Source organism: Blennius ocellaris, assembly GCF_963422515.1.
Source record: "Blennius ocellaris genome assembly, chromosome: 4".
Classification (NCBI taxonomy): domain Eukaryota; kingdom Metazoa; phylum Chordata; class Actinopteri; order Blenniiformes; family Blenniidae; genus Blennius; species Blennius ocellaris.
This window is the reverse complement of record NC_137653.1, coordinates 25994815-26022122: the sequence shown is the minus strand read 5'-3', so window position 1 is coordinate 26022122 and position 27308 is coordinate 25994815. Positions and strand designations below refer to the sequence as shown.

General features: G+C 45.5%; 3 protein-coding genes across 3 annotated transcripts in view; all 3 read left to right on the top strand.

Moving 5' to 3' along the window:
- The window catches only part of LOC308129221 (protein-glutamine gamma-glutamyltransferase E-like), a 62857-nt gene extending 46081 nt beyond the window's left edge, over positions 1-16776 (top strand). The window contains exon 16 of the mRNA XM_080495064.1: positions 16364-16776. The gene's annotated coding sequence lies outside the window, so the exon portion shown is untranslated. The remainder of the gene's footprint in view (positions 1-16363) is intronic.
- LOC308128765 (protein-glutamine gamma-glutamyltransferase E-like) lies at positions 1401-16776 on the top strand. Its single transcript, XM_080494430.1, has 15 exons — positions 1401-1489; positions 6055-6225; positions 7243-7497; positions 7640-7758; positions 7841-7969; positions 8154-8349; positions 8456-8591; positions 8923-9032; positions 9581-9696; positions 9821-9953; positions 10444-10616; positions 10694-10868; positions 10982-11145; positions 14357-14490; positions 15161-16776. Exons 1-15 carry the CDS (start codon positions 1465-1467, stop codon positions 15306-15308), a joined length of 2184 nt encoding a protein of 727 aa, XP_080350556.1. The 5' UTR covers positions 1401-1464; the 3' UTR covers positions 15309-16776.
- A 1287-nt stretch (positions 16777-18063) lies between these two features.
- tomm34 (translocase of outer mitochondrial membrane 34) lies at positions 18064-27279 on the top strand. Its single transcript, XM_080495108.1, has 8 exons — positions 18064-18266; positions 19000-19142; positions 19404-19503; positions 20169-20321; positions 20389-20543; positions 21138-21285; positions 21507-21633; positions 26503-27279. Exons 2-8 carry the CDS (start codon positions 19013-19015, stop codon positions 26599-26601), a joined length of 912 nt encoding a protein of 303 aa, XP_080351234.1. The 5' UTR covers positions 18064-18266; positions 19000-19012; the 3' UTR covers positions 26602-27279.
- Positions 27280-27308: the final 29 nt, after the last annotated feature.

The following is a 27308-nucleotide window of genomic DNA, read 5'->3' as shown; positions in this document are numbered from 1 at the left end:
GGGACGGGACCCGGGGAATCTCTGGGGGGGCTTTTTGGAACCGGGACGGGACCCGGGGAATCTCTAGGGGGGCTTTTTGGAACCGGGACGGGACCCGGGGAATCTCTGGCGTCTGGAAACAGGAACGGGGACCACCCCGGGGAGGGCACTCACTCCCCGGGGAGGACAACACCGACTTACCTGCGGCAGCAGCCAACAGGAGGACCAGGCAGCACGGACTGGAGACCAAGAATCCTCTGGCCCCGAACCCACCTCACTGCAGGGCTTAAGAGCTTGGAGCAATCAATTGCTTGATTGCCTGCAGGAGCGTCAATCAGGGCGGGTCCGGAGCTGGAGTGAGGTGTGGATCCTAACAGTCATTTCTTTAAATTGACCTGAAGTTCCATTTACACAGCGACGGTGCAAGTGAAAATGCATCGTTTTTGCATTTTGTGTTTGAGAAAATTCACGTTGAAAACGGCGTCCAGACGCCCAACAATACTTTTACGTTTTCACTTGTAAACGCGGCCCAGAAGTCATGAGTTCACTGAGTACCTAATGAAGCGGTAGAATATGGTGTGTGTGAGTGTTCATAGATTTGTCGAGACATGCGCTGCATTCTTTATGGGTTTTGCTCTTCCCTCCAACCTGTAAAGGTGTCACCTCACCTGCCCCGCCCAGTGAGTGGGTGTGTGTTTATGGATTTCACGCCTTTTCCTGAGAATGAAGTCCAAGTTTGATTACCTTCAGGCTCAATCTGTTCCTGTAACATCATGTTTGAAATCTCGGTTAAGGCTGCACCTTCCAGTCTAAGCTGAGGGCAAAGGAGACCCTGGTTTAGGTCCATTATGGTCAGTTGAAGTACTAAATAACTATTCGAAAGAGAGAACATAACAACCCAGATCTCAGTATATTTGATAGTTGAGTTAATTACACACTAATGAACTTCATTATAGACACAAATATCAGTATAAACATCGTTACCAAGCAAAATGATTAAAAAACAATGTTTTAAACCACCTAGTGGCAGAATCCAGTGTATTAGGTGTGATGAGTAAAGTGGAACATGCTCTAAAATTGTTTAAGTAGCTCGGAAACGATTCTGACAGTACCCACAAATAAATATCATTATAGATGCCGATATCGATACAAACACACCTCTGCCAATCAAAATATAAGAAATAAGAAAGAATACCTTCAACAAACTGCTGTTTTCTGCATCAAAAAGTCATTAAAAAGCAAAGTTTCTTTTTACTCGGTTCAATTATCACATTTTTGAGCGACGCTCACTGGATTGAAGGGAAAGAACTCAGCGGTTGTGAAGGGGCCAGTGAGGAAAGGGTTAACCGATGCGTTCCTGTAGCTGGGTTGGGCGTGACAGGACTTTTTAAAGGTGATCGGCCTGCTGGAGCCGCCTGACAGTGAAGCTGGGAGCCGGTCTGACACACTCCTTCTCCCCCCACCTGAGACACCAAACCTGCCAGCATGGAGACGGAGCCCAAACCCACCTGTGAGTACCAAACACCTGAACACCAGGTGTGACCGCTTCACCTGTATCAACCGAAGCTCCAGGTCTGAATGAAGGAGCCAAACTCACTCGTTCTCTCATTTCTTGTTTTCCTGCACAATTTGTTTTATTTAGTTTTTTCTTAAACGTTGTTCTTTAAGGATGTTTGTTTTATTTTGAGAGTGAAAAGCTAATCCAGGTCAGTGTGACATCACATGGTCCCAGTGGCTTTTCAGGTTTCTCCTCCATGTACTTCAAAAGCTGCTTCCAAGAGGAAAACAATGCGAATTAATAACATTTTTCATTTTTCACACGACGAGCGCAAACACCCCACGCAGAAAATCGTACATCTCTTGAAATTGTGCAGCCAAGGAAAATTACATAATAGTACGCCATTTAAGGATCGGCTTCAGAAAGAGGAAATGACCTGCGGGTTTAAACTCAACCTGCTGAGAACTGACTCGTCCTCTCTTTAGTATTTCAATGTGTGAAAAGTTACTTAACTGCAAATTTGTGTGGGGCCTTGAACGTTTGATACGCTCCCCATCAAAGTCTTAAGACCAGCGAGGTCTGGAGCTTTAGAAGGTTTTAAGTTGAGCTTCAAGATACAAAAGCAAGACATGAGAAAAGGAGAAAAAAAACCAAAAAACAGAATAGACAATTTAACTGATTTGTTTTGCTTTAATGACGTCCTCCTGGCTCACCGTTGTGGCGATGAGCTGGTTCTTCTTCTGCTGGACTTCACTGCTGCATTCGTCACAATGGATCAGGATCAGGATCAAGATCAGGATCGGGATCGGGATCGGGATCAGGATCAGGATCAGGATCAGGATCAGGACGCCTGCGTGGTTTAGGTCCAGCCATGTTCTGAATCCTCCTCCGGTCCACTTTCATACGGGGTCCCACAGGGCTCAATTCTAGGTCCTCCTTGCTTTTCCCACTGTGGGACAGCCAGACTCATGTCTTGTTAAAGAAGAACCATGATTCTCAATGTCTCAAATGTCTCAAGGCCGAGGGCTCCGTTCTTTTCTAGTTTCTTTTTCGTGATTCTGCGATTCAGCTGGTTTTCGTTCACGTCGTTGCCAAAGTTGTCCTGCAGTTTGTCTAAATGATGGAAGGAGCCACCACTCTGCATCAGACAAGCCCCTTCACTCTACATTTTATACATTTATTTTAAAACCCACTCGAGACTCTTGCCTTTTAATTGTATTTTTTATTATTATTATTTGTACTTTATGTTTTCATGCCTATTTACCTGCAGCACTTTATTACAGCTGTCGGGGTTGTTGTTTTCTTTATTTTTCTTCTTCTTTTCTCCTAATGACCTGATTGTGTGCAGGAGGAAACTGGTTATTAGACTTTCTGTCTAATGTTTGCTCAATGTGGCAGTCAGTTGGTTGCAGGTTCCAACCTGCAGGGCGTGCGTCTCACTCAGTAGATCGTGCAGGACTGGCGTCCGTCGTGGAATTTGCATGTTCTCAAATAACGATTCTGTTATGAAATACTGGATATGTGACATTTCTAAAAGCGGCAGGTACAAAGAGGTAGTGCACACTGGTTAGATAACGTCAAAATACCTGCAGCAACATCAAAGTATTTATGAGGTTTTCTCAAGCACACAAAAGCCCCAGAGGAAACATACCCAGAGCGAAAACACCATCTGGGATCCCTGCTTGTCTGTCAAAACTCAAACTCACACACACTTAATAGAGAATACTGAACAGAATCAATAAAAAACATACAGGTATAGATATTTAGAGATTCTTTTCAGAATGGCCTGAAATGTGTTGCTGCCATCAAATGTATTAAAAAAAATCAATAAAGAATCAATAAATAAAACTAAAAACAAACATACAATACACACAGATATTTACAGATTATTTCCACAATGGCCTTGTACCAATTTTATTGAAATGTGTTGCTGCCATCAAATGTATAAAACAAAAAAAGAAGCAAATATTGTCCAAGTTTAAATGTCTGATGTAAAATATGTGTAAATGATATTTTTCTGCTTTGATTAACATTTAACACATGTTTCTTTTGAAAACATCGATTCATGTATAAGCCAAACTTTGCCTTCCTGCAAAACGGAATTCTTCATGATTAAAGCGTCAGTTGATCATTTAATCGGACGATGTTTGATTACGTTAAAAATACTGGGTGAGTTTCAATCACATCTGCTTCACACAATCTGGTAATCTGCACTGTGCACGTACATCTAATACAAGTTAATGTAAGGTCATTTGCTACCTGTTTGCTGGTTCGATTCCCACAGGCGACAGGTTATCACCTCCTCGGCTTTGCATTCACACTGCAGCGTTTTGAAAATGGAACCATGTCGTAGTTAGTATGTTGGGCCACCAGTTGGTGTCGTTTGTTTTTGTAATAAAACCACGCACACACACACACACACACACACACACACACACACACACACACACACACACACACACACACACACACACACACACACACACACACACACACACACACACACACACACACACACACGCGCGCAGATATACAACTACATATTAACAGTGGGAGAACACAGACATTCTAGTACACATATGACCAAGTTGGATTGTTATTACGGTGACTGCCAAAATAAAAGTCCCAAGTCCCAGGGGTATGTCCAAAAGCAGTTAGTGAAAGGCCATCACGTTGGTGTGGCAGTCGGACCGCTCACTTAGTGATGTCATAGTAATGTGACGGCGTGACGTCTGGCGTAGCGGGGAAAGAACTACAAGTTTCCTAAAATGGACTACAAAAAGCACATTTGGGTTTCAGATGATTCAAAGTTGTTCGATGCAGATTATTGCTTTGGTAACTTACATGATCTGCCTCTTTTTTCCGCCAGCGTCATTTTCTGTAAACGCTGAGAAGAGCAGGTCCCTTTAACTGTTGTCACCACAAGGAATTGTGGGGCAACATGAGCTCCCCTCCTTTGATAAAAGATACATCAGCGCTATCCAAAGCTAAAGGAGGCTCTGGAGGAACCAACAAGTCTCCTTTCCTTTGCTTATTGAGAATTCAGGCCATTCTTATCATGGCCACTAGACAAAACACTTCCGGGGTTCAGGAAAAGTCCATGGATAAGGAGTTTGGAGGGACATTTCAGACGTACCCCAGGAGAATATGGACTGGGAGTCATGACACCACGGAGGAAACTTTGACACTGATCACTTTGCTTTTTTCACTTGAGAACGTTGTGTCGACGGGATCTCAGGCTTTCTGAGAGGAGAGGGCGGGAATTAGTCCCTCCCTCATATACTCACAGCTGGATTCAGGCTGTGGAGCCGACCGGCCTAACCGACTGCCACACATCAAACTTGTTGCGTAAGTTGGGCAAAACAGTGTTTTTTGCTTGTGACCTCATTTCAGTGGGTCTGTCAAGTTTTCACCCTTTGCTGCAGGAACACAAAGCAGACCAGTGAGGTTTCCATCCTTCTGATTCACACACGTCCTCCTTGACGTCGTAACTCCGCCCCAGCTCTTTCTGCACTCTATGGAGGGTGTTCACACCCTGCTCCGCCTCGCCCTCACCTACTTTCTGCACCTGCTGTGCCAACTGCCCGGCGTCCAAGATGCTGAGGCAGGTTCCACCCACTCCAGCTCTCTGGCTGTTTGCTTTAGCGCTACAAGAAGTGGATTTAATGATCGAGAGTCTAACCTGTAAGGCAAACTATATTCAAACTGAGTATCCAGGCTTTTGTCGTTGTTGTGTTTCTTCTTAGAGCTCATGTAGACGGCCCACCACGGCCATAGTAAAGGGTTCTTCTGTGCATGCTCAGCCGGGCCAATCAGAACAAGGTTTCCTCCATGGTGACTCCCAGTCCATATTCTCCTGGGACTTAGTACTTTTATTTCTCGAATGTCGTGTTCTCCAATCATGAATGTTTGTATGTGCGTGGTTTCATTACAAAAACAACCAAGAGCACCCACTGGTGGTCTAACATGAAAAATACACCTTTTCTGAGTTTCTTTGTGAACAGATATCGTTTTTAAAACTTTGCTGTGTAAATGTAAAATCTTCCTAAAACTAAAATTGCGAAAACAATGTGTTTTCACTTGGAACATCATCACGAGGGTGCAGAGGTTTTTTTTTTTTGTTTTTACCTGAAAAAATTTGTGAAAAGAATTCCTAATCCAACCTCACGACTGAGATTTCTTAATTTATACGGAAAGTTCACCCTGTGTGGGTTTTCTATAAGTACCATATTTTTCACACCATAAATCCCACTTATGTTTTTTTGTTATGTAGATTAGATTCAGAAGACACTTCTATCTCAAAATGTACTTGTACATACCACATGTGACCACTAGATGTCTCTGTATGACAACAGAAAGCTTCTATAGTGCCACAGAAAACATCCTTGATTGCTGTATTTAGCAGAGCAACAAAACAAAAAAAGAAAGATTTACACAGCAGTGTAAAAGGATCAAATGTGCAGAAGGAGAGCAGCAGAAAGAATTCAGAATGTGTGACAAGAAGGGAACACAAAGAAGTGTGGGCTAAACTCACAGACGTTGACCTTGTGTGTGTATTTTTTGTGTTTTTCTTCCAGTTTTGAAGGAAGTGTGTCTCTTCAATGGGTCCAACAACATGGCCCACCACACGGATGAAATCACCGTCACGAAGCTGATCGTCCGCCGGGGCCAGAACTTCATCATGTCCATCAGACTCAACGGGGCCTTCAACCCCAGCGTCAACCCGCTCACCATCACGGCTCAGACCGGTCAGCTCACTTCTCAATAACGCCCGCTTTCATTGCTTCTGCACAAGTTCTAGCCAGAAAATACACGAAACTGTTTCTTTTTTACATATTTGGGCAAATGGCTTGAATCAATTTTCTTCCGTGTTTTATTCCATTGCTGTATAAAGGCAAAACGTTTCTAGAACAAAAAGGTTGTGTTGGTTACATTACCATTTTAATATTTCGACTTCGATACAGTTTGTGATTTAAAGAGGAAACACATGAAGCGTGATGCACGAAATTGTAGTGTTTTTCTTACTTCAGAATTTGCAGCAGCTCATTTCCAGCTTTGTTTTTTTTTTATTTTTAAAGCAAACTATTTAAATAAGTTCTTCCCCTGTTGTACATCTGGGGGCAGTGTTGAGTCCACTCCTTGTTTGTTGCTAGCTACGGTGAAATGGGTCAACCCATGTTTCCTCTCATTCAGATGACTTAAGTCATTGACACCGAGGAAACTCAGTGTCAATTATAGTTAACTAAATTTAATTAATTAAAAAATTTTTTATAACATTTTATAGGACATATAGTATATATCCCATTTTTGGAGAGCAAAAAAAAAACCCCAAGGATTTCCCAATTTGATGAGTATAAAGGTGGTTGGGCTGCTCAAGTTACGACCTTTTGTCGAGGACACTGTGACTTAAGTCTGAGGCATAAAAGCTGATGACAGTGGATGTTTTTTATTTTTTTAAATAAAAGCCAAGGTTGGAACGTCAGGCTTATAAAGAAGCCGGTTGCATAATGTATAACCAGTCAAGGTGAGTAAATATCAAGGTGGAGTCGGGTATTTAGTGGGTGAGGACTGGTAGACGTCTGGGAGAAGAAAAAAAAATACAAAGTGTGTCCTCTCTCTCCCTGGCTTGTTCCAGGTTTTAAAAAGTGTGTTGCTCCAACCAGCCAATCAGCAATCAAACCCTATACAGTGTCATTGTAAGATCATGTCAGACCACAGCTATGGTTCTATGGATGATAGACTCCCTCGGTGGCTCCATTCTCTAGGAGAACATCCGAGCGAAGACCTGGGGACCATGTCGTCCTTCAGTATCCCAGACAACGTGGGACGCACATCGTCGGCAAAGGTGGCGTGGAAGGCAGACCTCCAGAGTAACTCCCCGATCAAAAGGGGCGTCTTGACTGTCTTCATTACGCCTCCCGCCAACTGCCCCGTCGGCAAGTACAAGTTGCTCGCCAAATACAAGGGAGAGGAGGCTCATCTGGCAGACCTGGTGGTCCTCTTCAACCCCTGGTCTCCTGGTAGGTTTCTCATCTCCCCGTCAAGTTATCTGTGAGCATTATTTCATCAGATCCCAGGTTAATGTGACCTGGGAGAGAAATACGGTGTCTGAGTCGCAGAGAACTCGATCCATTGAAACGATACGATTCACTCTCTTTGTAGAGGACACCGTGTATTTGGCCTTCGAGAAGAAGAAGAAAGAGTACGTGCTGAACGAACAGGGAGTGATTTATAAAGGGAGTGCCAACTACATCACGTCCATGGACTGGGACTTTGGACAGGTATGCACACAAAAGCACACACACACACACATTTAACAGGAATGGAGGACCAACTTCTCTTTTCGTTGTCTCCCAATTCCAGTTCGAGGAGGACATGGTGGACATCTGTATGACGATCTTGGACAAGAGCCTGAGCTACAAGGAAGACCCGGCTGGCGACGTCGCTAAGCGTGCCGACCCCATCCACGTGAGCCGCGTGCTCAGCGCCATGGTAGGACATATAAAGAATCCTTCTGATCTCCACCCGAACCTCAGGTTCTCTTTCTTTAAACTGTTGATATTAGGTTCTGAATTGGAGTTTTGAAACGACCTAGTGAAGAAAACGATAATCTTTCTGAACTGATGTTACGGCCTCAGTTTCACTGTGTTGACTGAGAGTTTCCGTTTCATTCCAGGTCAATAGTCTAGAAGATCAGGGCATCGTGGAAGGAAACTGGAGTGGTTGCTATGACGACGGTTTTGCACCGGGCCACTGGACCGGCAGCTATGCCATCTTGAGCAAGTGGTACAAGAGCGAGTTTAAACCAGTCAAATATGGACAGTGTCGGGTGTTCGCCGGTGTCCTGTGCTCAGGAAAGGTGCCCCTCCCCCGCTCGCATCCCTGAACAACATGGAGACGGACGTTCAATCGATTTATCTACCGGCTGGCTGACTGTGTGGCGAGCGGTTGATTGATTGATTGACCGATTGCTTGCAGTGATGCGCCTGTTGGGAATCCCCAGCCGCGTGATCACCAACTTCACATCTGCGTACGACGTGGACAGTAATATGGTGGTCGATATGATCTACTCAGAAAATGGGCTGGTGGAGAGGGAGAGGAATGACTGCATCTGGTGAGAATTAAAAAGGTTTTCATCAGTAAGAATTTAAATTGAAAGAAATATATACAGTATATGAAGAATGAAATAACTATGGTCATTGGCGCAGTCATCTTGAGTAGGATGGACTGGTAATTGTGCCATAATAACCTTTAAATTTCAACTTTAAGCAGAGTACATGTGATGAAAATGTCAACATTTTTCTGATATGAGAAACAGCTACTACATAAACTATAATAATCTCAACATACAGTGAATTGCAATTAAACATTCTGTTGCAAAATACAGTGAAAGTACCCCAAAAACGTATAGCCATTGCATTACGTTTGTTTGTTTGTTTTTAAAGGATTAACCATGTTTGGGTGGAGGGATGGTTCAAAAGACCAGATCTGTCAGAGAAAGGCGAGTTTGATGGCTGGCAGGTTGTGGATTCAACACCTCAGGGGTACAGTGATGGTACGTTTTTTTCTTCTTCTTGGAGGGGGGGGGGGGGGGGGTCGGGTTGTGTTTTTTCAATATCTAAATAAATTAATTACAGATTCATGTGATCTTAATTTAATATTATGAATAGATTTCCCTTCTGATAGCTAAATTTCACAAAAAATGACTAAAATGTTTAATGTACATATTGTCACGGATCACGGACAGGACCCAAGTGCAGGACTCTGGAGGCAGGCTGGGTTCAATCAAGTCCTTTATTTCAAATTGACAGCACTTGACTCAATCACTGGACAGGACAGACGAGACATGGAAGACTAACAAACCAACGATGACTAAACACAGACAGGACATATATATAGGGCAGGGTGATGACTGGAAAGTGGCCACAGGTGCGGTGCTGGAGCGCCCAGACCTATGGCCCGCCCACTCTTAAAGGAGACCTCAGTCTACCTCCTGACACATATCAGCTAAATGGTTCTTCTAACAAAAATTCAATAAAGGTGATTTTTAACAGACTTTTGTGTTTGTTTCATGCATGTTGTTGTTTTTCTCTTGTCTTGCAGGGCTTTCACGCTGTGGCCCAGCCTCCGTCAAAGCCATCAAGCAAGGAAGGACGGATCTGAAATTTGACACCCCGTTCGTGTTTGCCGAGGTGAACGCAGACTGCATCGACTGGGTGGTGAGTGAGCAGAGCTGCAGCCTCCTGAGGCTTCACATTCTTATTTCGAGATAAAACCCGACGGGACTGCCGGACCTCAACCAGTCACTGACAGTTTCCTGCTCTGCTCTGCTCGCCTCCTCAGGTCATTGGTGAAGATGAGACTGAACGCGAGAAGATCGATTCCAACACCAAGAGAATCGGACAGAACATCTCCACCAAGGCGGTCGGATCCAAACACAGGAGAGACGTCACGGACCATTACAAGTTCAAGGAGGGTGTGTAGCATTAGGTGCTAATGGTGCAATATGTGCAATATTGTTTGACAAAATGTGGTAGATTATTACATAATGAGTTGAAAATGTATTAAACTATTATACAGTGCACCATCATTACATGATCAAGCATGCTGTGTGACGGCTGAAATTTACCTTCCTTTGCTAACCTCGGTATGAGACGTTGTTTAAATGACAATGAGTCACTTAAGGGATAATGAGTCCCTCTTCTCATTGTAAACAGGAGTTTAGTAGAGTAGTAGCCTTGAGATGAACAGTGCTAATGCTCATTGAACCTCTCTAGAGGCGGGTGTGGATGAATGGGAAGGTTCGGCAGTGCAGAGTAGGAAGTCGTCCTGATAGAGAATCAGGTGAAACGGTATCTGTTGATGGTTTCAGGAGATGAGATGGAGGTAGACGATCCACTCAAAGACAAAAAGAAAGGACAAAACAAAAACAGTAGCAGGGTCATGAAAATCCATCTCCTCCACAGGATCGTCAGAGGAGAGGGTTGCCTTCTGGACCGCTGTAAATAGAGACTACACCCGAGTGGATGAGTCGGCTAGTGACGAAGAAGAAAATAGTGAACCTGAAGAAGTCGATAACCCAAAGGAAACCCCGGTTGTTGAGACTCCTCCACCGGAACTGACTATACGATTTGAAGAGGTACATCTCGCCAATCCCAGACTTTCTTGTTTCCTTCATTGTTCCTGTCTGGATCGTGGATGTGCTGCGTGTTTCAGGCGACGCAGCCAGTGAACGGTAAAGATGTGAGCATGATTCTGGTGCTGCACAGTGAGAGCACCGTCCCCAGAGACCTGACCATCAACATCAGCGTCCAGGCCATGAAGTACAACGGCGTGCTGTCCGGAAACATCCAGAGCGAGAAGATCTCCAAAACTCTGCTGCCTGGACAAGGTGGGTCCTCTGTTCTGTTTTGTTATGGAGAAGCACATTTGCTCCAAGCCTCCACATGCACTGAGGACGGTGAACCAACCCAACGTTGTCCTTGTTTCTGTCGTCTCTTCCAGAATTGTCCTTCCCCATCGTGGTCCCGTATTCGGTCTACCACAAGCACATGGTGAAAAGTGAGAGCATGAAGATCGATGCCATCGTGTCGGAGAAAGACGTGCCAGACCACAAGTACCTGGCCGAGTGTGACGTGGTGCTGCTGGAACCCGAGGTCACAGTCACCGTGAGTAGATCACCACCAGAGGCCGGCCTGGATCGCTGGATTGTCACGTCTCCTCTTGACAACATGCAGGCTGCAGTTAGCACTCTGACTCTCTCTAGTGGCGGCATCAGTAGAGCGGTCGTCTCCCAATAGGAAGCTTGCAGGTTCGATTCCCATCTCCACCTGTCCACATACCCAAGTGTCCTTGAGCAAGACACTGAACTCCAAATTCCTCCCATTGGAGTGACAACGCCTTGCAGCCTCCATTGGTGTGTGAACGTGTGTGTGAATGTGATTAATGATGTAAAGTGCTTTGGGGCTGCTCATGTAGTTTAAAAGTGCTATATAAAGGAAGTCCATTGTCTACCTCGCGGTGACAATGTCCCGGTTTGAGGTCTTTCTGTGTGGGTTTTCTCCTGGTACTAGTCTCCTACCACAGTCCTGAAACATGTGACTAAGATCAACTGGTAAAGTATATGTGGGTAGATTTGTATAGTATTATGTATAGGTAGGTAGGTAGGTACAGTATAATGTAGATAGGTAGGTATAGTATAATATAGGTAGGTAGGCAGGTACCTACCTACCTACCTAGGTAGGTATACTAGCACCTATTGTAGGTAGGTAGGTATAGTATAATGTAGGTAGGTACAGTATAATCTAGGTAGGTAGGTAGGTATAGTATAATGTAGGTAGGTAGGCACAGTATAATATAGGTAGTTAGAGTATAATGTAGGTAGATAGGTAGGGAGGTACAGTATAATCTATTTAGGTATAGTATAATCTAGGTAGGTAGGTAGGTAGGTATAGTATAATGTAGGTACAGTATAATTGAGGTAGGTAGGTATAGTACAGTATAATGTAGGTAGGTAGGTAGGCACAGTAAAATCTAGGTAGGTAGGTATAGTATAATGTAGGTAGGTAGGCACAGTGTATCGAGGTAGGGAGAGAGGTAGGTAGGTACAGTATAATCGAGGTAGAGAGGTAGGTAGGCAGGTAGGTATAGTAAAATCTAGGTAGGTATTGTATTATGTAGGTAGGTACAGTGTAATATAGGTAGGTAGTCTACCTGTGTGGGAGTGATCTAGTATAAGTAGGAAGGTGTTGTCAGTATTAGGTAGACTACCGTATTTTCACGACTATAAGGCGCACATAAAAGTCTTAGATTTTCTTCAAAATGTGCGGCACGCCCTATGGTGCAGTGCGCCCTTTGTGTGTGTTGTTGTTGTAAGGCGGACGTAGTAGGGAACACCATGAGAACGTTAAAGGGGGAAGTGTGGGCGTGGATTGTACCGGGTATATAAATGAACGGGTATGTGCGTTATGCAGAACATCGTTGTTTTAACAACCCTGAAAATGGCAAAGAGACACACTTATGAAGCACAGTTTAAACTGAAGGCCATCAGCTACGCGGCGGAACATGGAAATCGTGCAGCCGCGAGAGAATTTAAGATTAATGAATCGATGGTTCGTAAGTGGAGGAAGCTGGAAAACGAGCTCCGACAGGTGAAGAAGACGCAGCTGAGTTTCCGCGGACATAAGGCGAGGTGGCCCGAGTTGGAGGAAAGACTCGAGCAGTGGATCATCGCGCAAAGAACGAGTAGGAGAAGCGTTTCGACGGTCACCATTCGACTAAAAGCAGTAACGCTAGCAGAAGAAATGAAAATGGAACATTTCCAAGGAGGTCCGTCTTGGTGCTTTCGTTTCATGAAACGGTGCCATTTTTCCATCCGGACCAGGACTACAGTAGCGCAGCAACTTCCAGCGGATTATAATGAAAAGCTGGCCATCTTCCCTCCTACTGCAGCAAACACATCCAGCCCAGCCACATCACTAACATGGACGAGGTGCCGCTCACTTTCGACATCCCGGTGAGTCACACTGTGGAGAAGAAGGGGACCAGCACGGTAGCGAGACGCACAACGGGGCACGAAAAGTCTTCTTTTACTGTTGTGCTTGGCTGCCATGCTAATGGACAGAAACTGCCTCCTATGGTGATTTTTAAGAGAAAGACTTTGCCTAAAGAGAAGTTTCCATCAGGAGTCATCACTAAGGCAAATGAAAAGGGCTGGATGGATGAGGAAATGATGAAAGAGTGGCTGAGGGAGGTGTATATAAAGAGAACAGGTGGTTTTTTCCACGCATCACCATCGCTGTTGATCTGTGACTCTATGCGTGCTCATCTCACAGCCGATGTGAAAAAACAAGTGAAGCAAATGAACTCTGAGCTTGCTGTCATTCCGGGAGGCCTGACAAAGGAACTCCAACCGCTGGACATCGGTGTGAACCGGCCGTTCAAAGAAAGGCTGCGAGCGGCGTGGGAGCGATGGATCACCGATGGAGACCACAGTTTCACTAAGAGTGGAAGGCAGCGCCAGGCGAGTTACGCCACAATTTGCAAATGGATTGTAGATGCTTGGGCTAGCGTGTCTGCTGGCACTGTTGTTCGAGCTTTCGCAAAAGCCGGCATCATTTCCAAGGAGCCGCACGGCACGGAAAGTGACTCTGACAGTGAAGAAAGTGAACCTGGTATGTTTGATCGAGATTTAGCACAGCTGTTCAATTCAGAAACAGAGGATGAGGACTTCGATGGGTTTGGTTGATGACGATTACAGGTAAAAAAAAATGTTAGTACTTTGTAATCAATACTTAAATAAAGCACAACCAAACTCAGTTTTGCTCCCGCTCTATTTTTAAATACGCACACTTGTATGCTTGTGTGTGTGTGTTGTTGGAAGGCGGACACCATGAGAACGTTAAAGGGGGAAGTGTGGGCATGGATTGTATATAAAACCCGCGCCCTATGAGCAGGTGCGCCTTATGTGTGTGTTAAATGCAGTAATGGCATACATAACTGAGACTGCGCCTTTTTGTACGGTGCGCCTTTTGGTCGTGAAAATACGGTAGGTAGTTAACTATAGCATAGGTAGGAAGGTGTATTATCAGATGGTACGTATATTAAATTCCATTGAGTACAATATTGGTGTTTAGATTTAGTATAGGGAATCACTCTCGGTATAGCATTGGTTGATGGGTGCAGTATTGATGTTGAGGCAGATTATCTAGTCAACTTAATTGGTTATTGTAGAGGTAGTTGAGAGTTGGGTAGGGTATTGGCAGATATGTACAGTATTAGTAATTAGTATAGTCAGTAGTCAAGTATGGTCGAGGTGGGCAGGTGACGTCCATCATTGTGTTGACAGTAGATGTATAAAGTATGACTGGTGTGTTTCAGGTGAATGAGGAGGTCAAGCTGCACCGCAAGGCGATGGCGGAGGTCATCTTTGAGAACCCGGTGGAGGAGATGCTGACCGACTGCGTTCTGACCGTCAGCGGGAGCGGCCTGTTGAAAGACGACTTTGTACGCAAGTGAGTGTGATTTTTAATTAACCTTTACTCACCATTTGGGCCAAAATGGACCCATTTTGACATTTGACACCAGTAAAAACTAATTGGGCAATCAGCTGTTGTGTTTTCACATGGTGAGGTAAACAAGGCATGTCACCAGGTCATAGCAGATGTTTTTCCTGCTTTAGAAAAGATTCATTTGATTTTATCATGAATTTATTTATAGTAGAGATTTTCACATTGAAATCATTTCAGCACATCGTTTTCCTTTCATTTGAAAATGACGTTTGTTTGCACGGAAAACGGATGAAATGCTGATAATGATGTAGTTAGTATGATTGGCCACTAGTGGGTGCTGCTGTTTGTTTTTGTAATGAAACCACACGCAAGGAACAATGAGCTCTAAATGTTAACAGTGGGAGAACACAGACATTCTATTGGACAGACCACCAAGTTGGATTTCAAAATGAAAGCACCCAGGAGAATGCTTTCTTCTGATCGTCTCTATTGAGCATGTGCAGAACGACCAGTGGCAGCGTTTCCGCCGTTTACAAGGAGCCTGAGAATTTTTTTCAAATAATTCTGTTTTCGCCAGTTTCCGCTGAGAAAAGTTGCGCGTTAATTCCACATGATGGTTTCGGGCCCGTTATCAAACTGTGCCTGAGCTGCTCCTTGTTTATGTCGCCGGCAGACTTCCAGATCTGAGTTCGGACAACCGGTTCTGTGTTGAGGTGTACTTTGTCCCCTACAAGACGGGACAACGGAATCTCCTGGTTGACTTTGACTGCTCCGAATTCAGAGACATCAAGGCCAGCGCCGCCATCACCGTCATCGCCTGAGCGCCGCCACGTCTCACCGCACCTCCTGTTTCCTGTCTCACTTCTTTTCTTCTTCTGGGAGAGTGTAATGTGTTGATTGCCCGGCGGTGAACGTAGGACGGCCGGAGCGGTGGGTGTATTTTTCCCGCTGTAATGCTTTGGTGTTTTCCCAACACTGTGGATGAGAGTTCTTCTTGTACGCTGCCAGATGTGTGTGTGTGTCTTGCTGCTGCTGCTGCTTTCCAACAACACCAAACAAATGGAGCCCATAAACACTTTCTATTTTTAAAAGTTCAACTTGGCGTGCTCTCCAATGAAGGACACAGAAAATCACGGAAAAACAGGTGCTTTCCAAGCAAACACTTCAATATGCAGCTGTGCAAGTGTTTTGGGATCCAGTTCTCCATCAACACAGTGTTTCAACTGAAAACGCATTGTTTTTTGTTTCAGAAAAGTTTTGAAAACAATGTAGTGAGCATGGTGGGCCACTAGTGGGCGCCTGTTGGTTGTTTGTGGAATGAAACAACACACACACAGGTGAACAATACGCCATGAAGAAGAACTATTTACTTCAGCTCTAGTTGTGCATGCGAGTGGAGCCGCTTCCCCGTTTCCACTAAGACGTTGTCAAAAACGTGTGTTTTCAGTGACTCCGAGCTCCGTTGTCACTCAAACGGACGCCCAAAACGCAATGAAAGTTTTGTTTTCACTTAAAAACGTTAGCAGTACAGTGTGAGTTCAGCCAAAAGTCATCAAGCTACTGAAGTCGAAGTGCTTGATGAGTTAAAATAATGTCCATTTGTGAGACCGCCACTCGATGTTTTACCACCTTTGTGAGAAAGTGTGATTATCAGTGTGAACCAACCACATGAGACAGTTTACATCACAGACACACACCTGCTTTATCTGCGTACATTAACCAACAGCTTTGTCAGAGCCGTCCGCTTGTTTTCTGAGTGGGGTCGGAAACTGAAACTCCCTCACTCACGCAAGCACGCAAGCACGCAAGCACGCACGCACGCACGCACGCACACACACACACACACACACACACACACACACATTTTGAAACCCAGGTTCTATGGGGTTATATTTGTGCGCGAGAGAGAGAGAGGTTGAGCACGCAGAGGAAGAATCTGAGCGCAGAAATGATTTTTGAGCGCAATCTCAAGTTTGTCTTTGCGCAATTTAAATATTTCCTCAAAATGTTATTAGTGTGCTTGCACAATTAATTTTTTGGCGCTCAAATTTTCCCATCGCTCGCTCAGAATTTTGGCACAAATATAACCCCATAAGGTTCATGTGTCTCCTAACAAGAGGTTGAATGCTGCTTATCAGTGAATTTTGTTTTAAACAACTTCTTGGAGTGTCCAGCTGAGTGGGATGATGTTAAAGTGCCTCCTAGTGGTTCAAAACAAGTCTATTTTCTCAGGTTTTTCTGTGTTTCTAAATGTTCTGGGAAAGCAAATAAAAAGCTTTATGGAGGGTCGAGGGATGCCTGTGTCTTTCTTGATAACCTGAGAATCTGAGGGATCTTTGGACTTTTTTCTATGCTTTATATGTGAAACAGATTGTTTGCGCATTTATTGATTTCATCTAAGTCTTATTGTAACCCAACATAAACAGGACACACATAAATATAAATATAAATACATGCATACATGTGGTTCCTTGTTTTTTATTAGTTTTTTTTTAATTGTGTGGAGAACTTTGAGGGAGAAAAAAAATTATTGAAAGATTTTTCAGATAGATCTCTAGAGTTCAAAAGCTCAAACTCGCTGCAGATGATTCTCTTCACCTTCTTTGTTCTCGATGTAAAAAGGTTGAAACTAAATCTTATGGAATTTTCCACATATCTTATACTCACCATTAAATCCTCAATTCGAGCGTCTTGATAAAGGGTTAAAAACATTTTCCACCAAAGTATTGAAAGTTATCCAAACTTTCAACATATCAACCACCAACTGAAACTTTCCGATTTTATTTTGTATAGATTATATCTATATTCAAATTAAATAAAACAAATGCTGCATTCCAACCAGGAAATATAACCTACAAGTCAACGAATGATCTAAATCTTTTTAAGGTACTTCTAAATTAATTTGTTATATTCTATTGACTTTTGGGGACGTCAAAGAAAACTTTCTAACACATTTTTCCACTGAGAAATGGAAAGTATCAAGATAAAAAAATTTCAAAAAGGAAATCTAAAAACAAAAGTAAAATACAGATATATTAATTAAGAATTGTTGTTGATTATTTTTGATTAAACGTAACTGAGGGATTCATAATTGAAATGATTCCGATGTAAAACACCCATTCAATTATTTGTTATTTAATTTTTTTTTAAATGGATGGTAGGGTAAAAGCTGAAGTGAGCCCTCTGTGTGTATATATATACATATATCTATATTTTTTTTTCAAATAAAACGTTTAAGTACATTGGAGCATGAAACAGCAGTTTATTTGAATCAACGCGAGAGTTTGAAATTTTAAAATAGAAACTGTACAACTGACGCGCTCCTGCGAGTGGTGCGTTTAAAATATTCGGTATAAACGAAATACAATTCTAAAGTGTAGCCTCAAGAACAAATATTCGAAAAAAAGCAATGAGGTAATATTATATAATACTTCCCAACTAATGTTTGTAGTTTTTAGATTCAATAACAGCCATTTTCTGCGATTTTAGCGGCAGAGAATTTGCTGTCAGCCATTGAAATCCCACACTTCCGATGGTCCTTGGACGCAGCGTTCAGCCGAAGCGAAACCGATACGTTCGAGCGGAGTCGGAGAAGTTCGGAGAATCACCGGGAGAGTTCTAAACGTCTCCCCGCGTCCCGAGCCGGTCAACAGACACACGAAGAGCCGGGGAAGCACACCGAGTGATGAACACACTGACGGCGCTCACTCAGGATACAGACAGCAAACGGAACCGGTAGTCGTCCCGGTGTGTGGAGTAGAAGAAGAAGCAGACAGCCGGTAAGAAGCGCTGCTAACGTTAGCCTAGCATGGTTAGGTGGCTAGCACCGGGTGTTTCGGATTAATTGGTTCCCCTGTTTACTGGTAACCGACGTAATTTAACGTCCCTTATTGCTGCTAGAAATGGCAGATGTTTAAATACCCGACAGAAATCCGCAGCTGTCCCCGTTCATTTGTATTAAAAGTTCGAAGTTTCGTACATTGTGTGAACCTTATTTTAACATCCGCTGGTACGAGCAGCAACAACGTTGGTCACCAGTTAAGTGGGAAACAAGTTAATGCGAAACACCAGCGTGGCTCACCTCGCTGGTCTATGACAATTTAAATGACGTTTTTGAGTAAAACAAAAATATAGATGACTTGTTTACTGTCGATCTGATGTCACAAGGAAAACCTGTTTCATCAGCTATCTAACCTGCACTACCAACTAACTGGTTTGTAAACGACTATATTAATTTATTTCTTTAAGTTCGTATCTTTGCTAAAGTGCACAGGACATTTTAACAAGATTAACTTTCTTGTATACGTTTACTAATACACAACATTTCATCAGCTACACAGACATTACATCCCCGTACATAATAACACAAGTCAGATGAACACAAAACTTGATTTTATCACCAACGCGACCATCAAAATAAACCCGGGCCCCATTTTTGTTTCTTGGTTTGTTTGTTTTGTTTTGTTCCACACTGTGATCAAAGATGATGACCGGTGTTTGATGTGTTCCCAGTTCGGTAGGAGACATGCCTCAGAAACACAAGTCCCAGTCCTGGTCGGAGCTGAAACAAGCCGGTAACGAATGTTTCAAGACGGGTCAGTATGGCGACGCCACCAACTTCTACAACCAGGCCATCAAGGAGCTGGAGAAGTCCAGTGAGTGTTCACACCGTCAGCCGAGACGCCGTTCACACCGCCACGCTTTCAACTGGGAAACGCTTCGTTCCAGAAAAGAGGCCTCAGACAAGTCGCTGCGTCACAATGTCCTTGTTAATGAAAGAACAATATTGGCATATTTTCATGGCGTTTTGTGATTTTGAGTGTGTCTTTATTAGAGGATTACTCTTGTTTCAATACACTGGAGCCGTTCTGTTTTGAGATGATTTGGATGTTGTGGGTTTTTTCCCCCCCTTCAAGATAAGAAGAACCCGGATGATTTGGCCATCCTGTACTCGAACCGCGCAGCCAGCTACCTGAAGGACGGAAACTGTGGGGAGTGTATTAAAGACTGCAATGTGTGAGTGTCTGATTGTCGTTTGCCTGTTTTATACAGCAGTTGTATTCTGTGATATTTCTATTGTGCCTTTGAGATTTAACCTGCCAGCCTTGAGGGCAATAATACGATCCCAGACGTGAGACAGGTAGTTGTACGATGCTGTCACAGACAAGGCGTTAATTTTAATTACTTGATTTAAAATGTTTAAACAACTTATTCTTACGTGATTAATACAGTTTTGTTCTGGGGTTTTAGTTTATTTTTTTAATCCCGAGCAATGAGGGAATAATATTAAGTTACAAAGTTCACTGCTCGTTGTACAAAATTCAAGTGAAAGTCACGAGCACGCTTTGTGAAGCCGAGTTTAAGGACCACAGAAGTAATTCTGCAGCAAAGCAGCATGTTGTCTTGCTGATTGACCAGTAACCAAACTGCTAAAGCTGCATAAAAAAAAAGCATAGTAAACACAAGTTAGATTTGACATAAGTACATGTGTAATATATCAAATTACACTTTCTGTAGATAGCAAGGATATAAAGTTACAGTAGTTTAAACAAACCATGCTTTTCTCCATTATAATTATACAAAAAAAACATTAATTTAAAATGACTTGTACTTATAAACACAGTAAAATAATTGTAGAGTTCCTCAGTGTCTGGATTGTGACGTTGTGTATTCGGTCTCAGGTCTCTGGAGTTGATTCCTTTCAATGTGAAGTCTCTGCTGCGTCGTGCTGCGGCGTACGAAGCTCTGGAGCGTTACAGGCTGGCCTACATCGACTACAAAACGGCCCTGCAGATCAACTGCGCCATCGCAGCCGCGCAGGACGGCACCAACAGGTGATGGATGAATGATCTGTGATCCAACCTGGCGGAGATGTCTCGGCGCTGACTCGGTTTGTTTCAGGATGACGAAGGCGCTGACAGAGGCAGACGGCCCCTCGTGGAGGGAAAAGCTTCCTCCCATCCCCACCGTGCCTTTGTCCGTCAAGGAGAAACTGTCCCAGGCCACAGTGAACGCCACGCAGCAGCAGAACGGCACCATGCAACCAAACAAACCAGGTACAAACACCTGCTGGTGTCGTCTGACCGGCGTCTTCTACTGTGAAGAGCGGCACTCGTCACTTTCATGAGAGGAGTCATATTATTCCAAATCCACTTCCTAATGGTTCTCCAGCAGTACTAATCGTCTCCATACCTGGAACGACGACCCAGAAGTGTAGAAAGTGTGTCCTCTCTCCCTGGCTTGTTCCAGGTTTTAAAAAGTGTGTTGCTCCAACCAGCCAATCAGAAATCAAACCCTATATAGTGTCATCGGGGGTTTAGCCAATCACAATCAAGGTAGGCTCCTCCCCTTTGACTCCTCCCACAATCAGGCAGCTCTGCTCTGGCACATGGCACCACAAGGGGAAGTACTTCCTCCTCTTCCCAAAATGGACGTGTGGGCGGAGCCAGTCCAGCTCACACAGACGCGGCAGATTCTGAATGCAGCTCCGAGGATCCAATATTCTAATGGAGGAGAATCAAGGAGGAGCTGGAAACTTTGAATATAATGATTTTAGACCAACGAGACCATGTGAAAGTGTTGAGGTCGGATAATATGACTCCTTTAAGCTGATGTCAGTGTTTGTTTCCCTGGTCCTTCGTTGTCTTCAGCTCCCAGCAATAAAGACATAAAGAAAGCTCAGACCCTGAAAGAGGAAGGAAATGCCCTGGTGAAGAAAGGCGAGCATAAGAAGGCCATCGAGAAGTACGGCCAGAGCCTGAAGCTCAACCCTGCAGAGGTCACGACCTACACCAACCGGTGAGGCGCCAACGCAAGAGGAAGAACACTGTTGAGACTCCGTGGTTGTTGTTGTTTACATCGTGTGTGTGTGTGTGTGTGTGTGTGTGTGTGTGTGTGTGTGTGTGTGTGTGTGTGTGTGTGTGTGTGTGTGTGTGTGTGTGTGTGTGTGTGTGTGTGTGTGTGTGTGTGTGTGTGTGTGTGTGTGTGTGTGTGTGTGTGCGTGTGTGTGTGTGTGTCAGGGCGCTGTGCTACCTGTCGGTGAAGCAGTACCGAGACGCCGTCAGGGACTGCGACGAGGCTCTGACGCTGGACGGCAGGAATGTGAAGGCGCTCTACAGGAGAGCTCAGGCTCACCACGAGCTCAAGGTACCGGTCTGCACGTCCACCAACACAACCCCAGACCTTCGCTTCCAGACGGGGGAGGAGTTCTCCGGGTTTTTAAAGCTTCACTTCCAGAGTCCCTGTGGGGGGGCGACTCTTCAGTCTCCCCCTGTTTGCAAGAGCAGAAAGTGACACCAGAGGCTCTGAATCGCATCATGTTGTCTGTCCAAGCTGAGGAACAGGACGGGGGGTTAGAACAACCTCTGTTTGGACGGGACGGTATTAACATATTAATGAACAATCTCCTCACCGGGTTCCTGTAAATAATCATGATTGCTGCATAATGTAGCGTCACAGAGCTGATCGCCGCAATGCGTCATGGGAGTTTCTGTCTGTCGTGTTCTAGAGGTCATCGTTGAGGGTTATATTAGGTTTCTAGTGTGAAGAGCTCGATTGTTTAAGCTGCATTGCTTTGTTTTTTTTAATCTTGAAAATGTTTCACAGCTTTTTTTTTTTTATAATCTCTCAAAGTATTGTTGGCAAATGGGTGTTGTTGTTTTTTTTTTACTGACAATGGAACTCGAAAAGAATATGTCTCACTCAGGGAAGTCTTTGTTGTTATGACTACTGGCAGGGTTTGGAAAAGAGCTAATAGCTTCAGAAGAACGTTCATTCTGTGTGAAACTAAGCTTGTGAGTGGGATTAAGTTCCACCTGCCCATGTCTGATGTTATTCTTGAGATTAATGCATCATGATTTAAAGCCTTTAATTGAGTCTTGAGGGTGGATTACTCCTTATTATTTCATAGATTTTTTGAATACCAATTAAATCAGAATCTTTCTTTCATTGTTTTCTCTGGTACATAGTAAACCTGTTTTTATTTACATTTAATTTGAAGCCCAACAGTAGACCAAAGTGTTGTGGCGAGTGGTGGAAGGGTTGTCGTGGGCTGTGTTAAGCACATTAGCACGTCATCTGCAAATAGAGCTGTTTCCTGTTCTCCTCCATCAGTGTTTATGCCTTTTAATGTTTCTATTTAGTTTTATCCATCGGCTCTGTGGGTCCAGATAGATGGCAAATCCTTGTTCTCATATTAAAGAATTTGAGAGGCTTCCATTAGTTTTAATCCCTGCTATGGGTGTATTATATGTATTTATAGCTATATAGACCGTATATAGATATATATGTCCCTCCTGACAGTCAGATGCTGTTTCCACATCCAGTGTTCAACCAACACTGTCCTGTGTCTCTTTGTTTGATCGATCAGGCCTGATCCTGTGTTTCATATCTGCTAGGATAGTTTCTACTCATCTGGCCAGGATAGCAGTGAACAGTCTGCAGTCTTGATTTAGAGCACTAAAGGGTCTATAGTTAGAGCACTCCCTTTCCTCCTTTCCCTCCTTCAGAATAACTGAAATGAAGGCTTCCCTCTTGTCAGCATAGAGTTTTGATCTTCTGTCACTCGAGGTAAATTTAAGGATTTTTATTACTTTTCTTTGGTTGAGAGTTTTTGCATCTGTAACTGCAGATGCAACTATTTTATTTAGTTTTTCAAGATTTGTCCATTACTTTCCCTCTGATTACAGCTTTACATTCGTCCCACAGCACATTGTCACTTTCCTCCACCTATGTGTGACTGTCTTGAATAAGTTCCTCCTATTTAGGTCTCATCCACGACTCCCATGTCCAACCAAACTTGTTTTAATTCTTCTGAGTCCTGTAACTGACTCCTGGGATGTTTGACTCGTCCAGTGGGTGTCCAGTGACCTCTCTCATTTCAGAGGCGAATGGAAGCGAGCAGCTTTTCTCGTAAAAGTGCCTCAATAAAATCAGTCATAGATCTGGAACTGTCCTCCTCCACCCCCTGATGTTTCCCCTCCCCGAAGGTCCCTCCTGATCCACCAACCTGCTCCTGATCCTCCTCCACGAGCTGTTAGCTCCTGGTACTCCCCCATTAGCTGTTAGCTCCTGGTCCTCCCCCACTAACTGTTAGCTCCTGGTACTCCCTCACTAGCTGTTAGCTCCTGGTACTCCCCCATTAGCTGTTAGCTCCTGGTACTCCCCCACTAGCTGTTAGCTCCTGGTCCTCCTCCACTAGCTGTTAGCTCCTGGTCCTCCCCCACTAGCTGTTAGCTCCTGGTCCTCCTCCACTAGCTCTGTTAGCTCCTGGTCCTCCCCCACTAGCTGTTAGCTCCTGGTACTCCCCCACTAGCTGTTAGCTCCTGGTCCTCCCCCACTAGCTCTGTTAGCTCCTGGTCCTCCCCCACTAGCTGTTAGCTCCTGGTCCTCCCTCACTAGCTCTGTTAGCTCCTGGTCCTCCCCCACTAGCTCTGTTAGCTCCTGGTCCTCCCCCACTAGCTGTTAGCTCCTGGTACTCCCCCACTAGCTGTTAGCTCCTGGTCCTCCCCCACTAGCTCTGTTAGCTCCTGGTCCTCCCCCACTAGCTCTGTTAGCTCCTGGTCTTCCATCATTAGCTCCTGGTCCTCCCCCATTAGCTGTTAGCTCCTGGTCCTCCTCCACTAGCTCTGTTAGCTCCTGGTCCACCCCCATTAGCTCCTGGTCCACCCCCATTAGCTCCTGGTCCACCCCCATTAGCTCCTGGTCCTCCCTCATTAGCTGTTAGCTCCTGGTCCTCCCCCTTTAGCTGTTAGCTCCTGGTCCTCCCCCTTTAGCTGTTAGCTCCTGGTCCTCCCCCTTTAGCTGTTAGCTCCTGGTCCTCCTCCACTAGCTGTTAGCTCTTGGTCCTCCTCCACTAGCTGTTAGCTCCTGGTCCTCCCCCATTAGCTGTTAGCTCCTGGTCCTCCTCCACTAGCTCTGTTAACTGCTGGTCCTCCCCCACTAGCTCTGTTAGCTCCTGGTCCTCCCCCACTAGCTCTGTTAGCTCCTGGTCTTCCATCATTAGCTCCTGGTCCTCCCCCATTAGCTGTTAGCTCCTGGTCCTCCCCCTTTAGCTGTTAGCTCCTGGTCCTCCCCCTTTAGCTCTTAGCTCCTGGTCCTCCCCCTTTAGCTGTTAGCTCCTGGTCCTCCTCCACTAGCTGTTAGCTCTTGGTCCTCCTCCACTAGCTGTTAGCTCCTGGTCCTCCCCCATTAGCTGTTAGCTCCTGGTCCTCCTCCACTAGCTCTGTTAGCTCCTGGTCCTCCCCCACTAGCTGTTAGCTCCTGGTCCTCCCCCACTAGCTGTTAGCTCCTGGTCCTCCCCCACTAGCTGTTAGCTCCTGGTCCTCCTCCACTAGCTGTTAGCTCCTGGTCCTCTCCTACTAGCTCTGTTAGCTCCTGGTCTTCCATCATTAGCTCCTGGTCCTCCTCCACTAGCTGTTAGCTCCTGGTCCTCCTCCACTAGCTCTGTTAGCTCCTGGTCCTCCCCCACTAGCTCTGTTAGCTCCTGGTCCTCCCCCACTAGCTCTGTTAGCTCCTGGTCTTCCATCATTAGCTCCTGGTCCTCCCCCATTAGCTGTTAGCTCCTGGTCCTCCTCCACTAGCTGTTAGCTCCTGGTCCTCCTCCACTAGCTCTGTTAGCTCCTGGTCCTCCCCCTTTAGCTGTTAGCTCCTGGTCCTCCCCCTTTAGCTCTTAGCTCCTGGTCCTCCCCCTTTAGCTGTTAGCTCCTGGTCCTCCTCCACTAGCTGTTAGCTCTTGGTCCTCCTCCACTAGCTGTTAGCTCCTGGTCCTCCCCCATTAGCTGTTAGCTCCTGGTCCTCCTCCACTAGCTCTGTTAGCTCCTGGTCCTCCCCCACTAGCTGTTAGCTCCTGGTCCTCCCCCACTAGCTGTTAGCTCCTGGTCCTCCCCCACTAGCTGTTAGCTCCTGGTCCTCCCCCACTAGCTGTTAGCTCCTGGTCCTCTCCTACTAGCTCTGTTAGCTCCTGGTCCTCCCCCATTAGCTGTTAGCTCCTGGTCCTCCTCCACTAGCTCTGTTAGCTCCTGGTCCTCCTCCACTAGCTGTTAGCTCCTGGTCCTCCTCCACTAGCTGTTAGCTCCTGGTCCTCCTCCACTAGCTGTTAGCTCCTGGTCCACCCCCATTAGCTCCTGGTCCACCCCCATTAGCTCCTGGTCCACCCCCATTAGCTCCTGGTCCTCCCTCATTAGCTGTTAGCTCCTGGTCCTCCCCCTTTAGCTGTTAGCTCCTGGTCCTCCCCCTTTAGCTGTTAGCTCCTGGTCCTCCCCCTTTAGCTGTTAGCTCCTGGTCCTCCTCCACTAGCTGTTAGCTCTTGGTCCTCCTCCACTAGCTGTTAGCTCCTGGTCCTCCCCCATTAGCTGTTATCTCCTGGTCCTCCTCCACTAGCTTTGTTAGCTGCTGGTCCTCCTCCACTAGCTCTGTTAGCTCCTGGTCCTCCCCCACTAGCTCTGTTAGCTCCTGGTCTTCCATCATTAGCTCCTGGTCCTCCCCCATTAGCTGTTAGCTCCTGGTCCTCCTCCACTAGCTGTTAGCTCCTGGTCCTCCTCCACTAGCTCTGTTAGCTCCTGGTCCTCCCCCTTTAGCTGTTAGCTCCTGGTCCTCCCCCTTTAGCTCTTAGCTCCTGGTCCTCCCCCTTTAGCTGTTAGCTCCTGGTCCTCCTCCACTAGCTGTTAGCTCTTGGTCCTCCTCCACTAGCTGTTAGCTCCTGGTCCTCCCCCATTAGCTGTTAGCTCCTGGTCCTCCCCCACTAGCTGTTAGCTCCTGGTCCTCCCCCACTAGCTGTTAGCTCCTGGTCCTCCTCCACTAGCTGTTAGCTCCTGGTCCTCCTCCACTAGCTGTTAGCTCCTGGTCCTCCCCCACTAGCTGTTAGCTCCTCCTCTCTCCACGCTCGTTGGCCTTCCTGGTTTGTGTTCAACTCGAGTTCCTGTGTGTGTTCGTGGTACTTGGGCAAAGTTTCCCGTCGGTTCCTCCACCGCCGAGTCGTTTCGGCCTCCTAAAGTTTTACTTCCTGTCGCTCCACAGAACCTCCAGGCCTGCATGGGTGACCTGCACTGCCTCCTGCAGGAGGAACCAAACAACGGCGCCGCCCTCAAGCTGCTGCAGGAGGTGCAGAAGCAGTGAGGAGGTCTCGCTTCCCCAGGAGCTCCCACCCACACACACACACACACACACACACACACACACCCTGCTGCGCTTTCTGACAACTGTTTGTACAGGAAAAGTTAGGTTTGTCAAATTTCTACTCATTCGGTGTTTAAAGTTATTTATATGAACAGAATTTAAACGGTCTTTAGATTTAAATGAAGAATAAACTTTTACCTTCAATTGTAAGCGGTTGTCACACCGTCAGCTGTCAGTGTGTGTGTGTGTGTGTGTGTGTGTGTGTTTAATACAAGCCTGATGCATCGTCACCAATAAACCCGAGGTGGGACGGCGTCGAGGTGGACGTCAGTTTCACTGGAAAGCGAAAACCTTTCTCCTCGTCTTGGTTTGAACCAGAGGACGTCCCGTCACGTCTGAGCTGAACCCTGAACCCATCCAAGTGTTCTTACTCTTCTTACTCTGCCCAGTCCGCTCCTGTCATTATTACCCTGCAGTCGCTCTCCATCCTGCCTGAAGCCCCGCCCCCCCCCCCCAAGCCTCCCATCACACTTCCTGCCGCGGACGATCGCTTCCACTCATGCTTGCACGGTTGACCTTTGACCCCGACTGCGTTTGTTTTCGGCGGGAATCAATTACATCCTGTTGAGTTTTAGTTGTTACGGTTTGTCACCTACTTCTGTTTTAACAGCAAATAAAAATGAGAAATCTTCATGACTGGTCTCTTT

Excerpts from the sequence above, each read along its gene's own strand:
- LOC308128765 (XM_080494430.1), top strand. The coding sequence starts at position 1,465 with ATGGAGACGGAGCCCAAACCCACCT. Across the intron at positions 7,498-7,639 it reads CTTCAACCCCTGGTCTCCTG|AGGACACCGTGTATTTGGCC; the intron begins GTAGGTTTCTCA and ends CTCTCTTTGTAG. Across the intron at positions 11,146-14,356 it reads AACCCGAGGTCACAGTCACC|GTGAATGAGGAGGTCAAGCT; the intron begins GTGAGTAGATCA and ends GGTGTGTTTCAG.
- tomm34 (XM_080495108.1), top strand. The coding sequence starts at position 19,013 with ATGCCTCAGAAACACAAGTCCCAGTCCTGGTCGGAGCTGAAACAAGCC. Across the intron at positions 20,322-20,388 it reads GCGCAGGACGGCACCAACAG|GATGACGAAGGCGCTGACAG; the intron begins GTGATGGATGAA and ends GGTTTGTTTCAG. Across the intron at positions 21,286-21,506 it reads GTCACGACCTACACCAACCG|GGCGCTGTGCTACCTGTCGG; the intron begins GTGAGGCGCCAA and ends TGTGTGTGTCAG.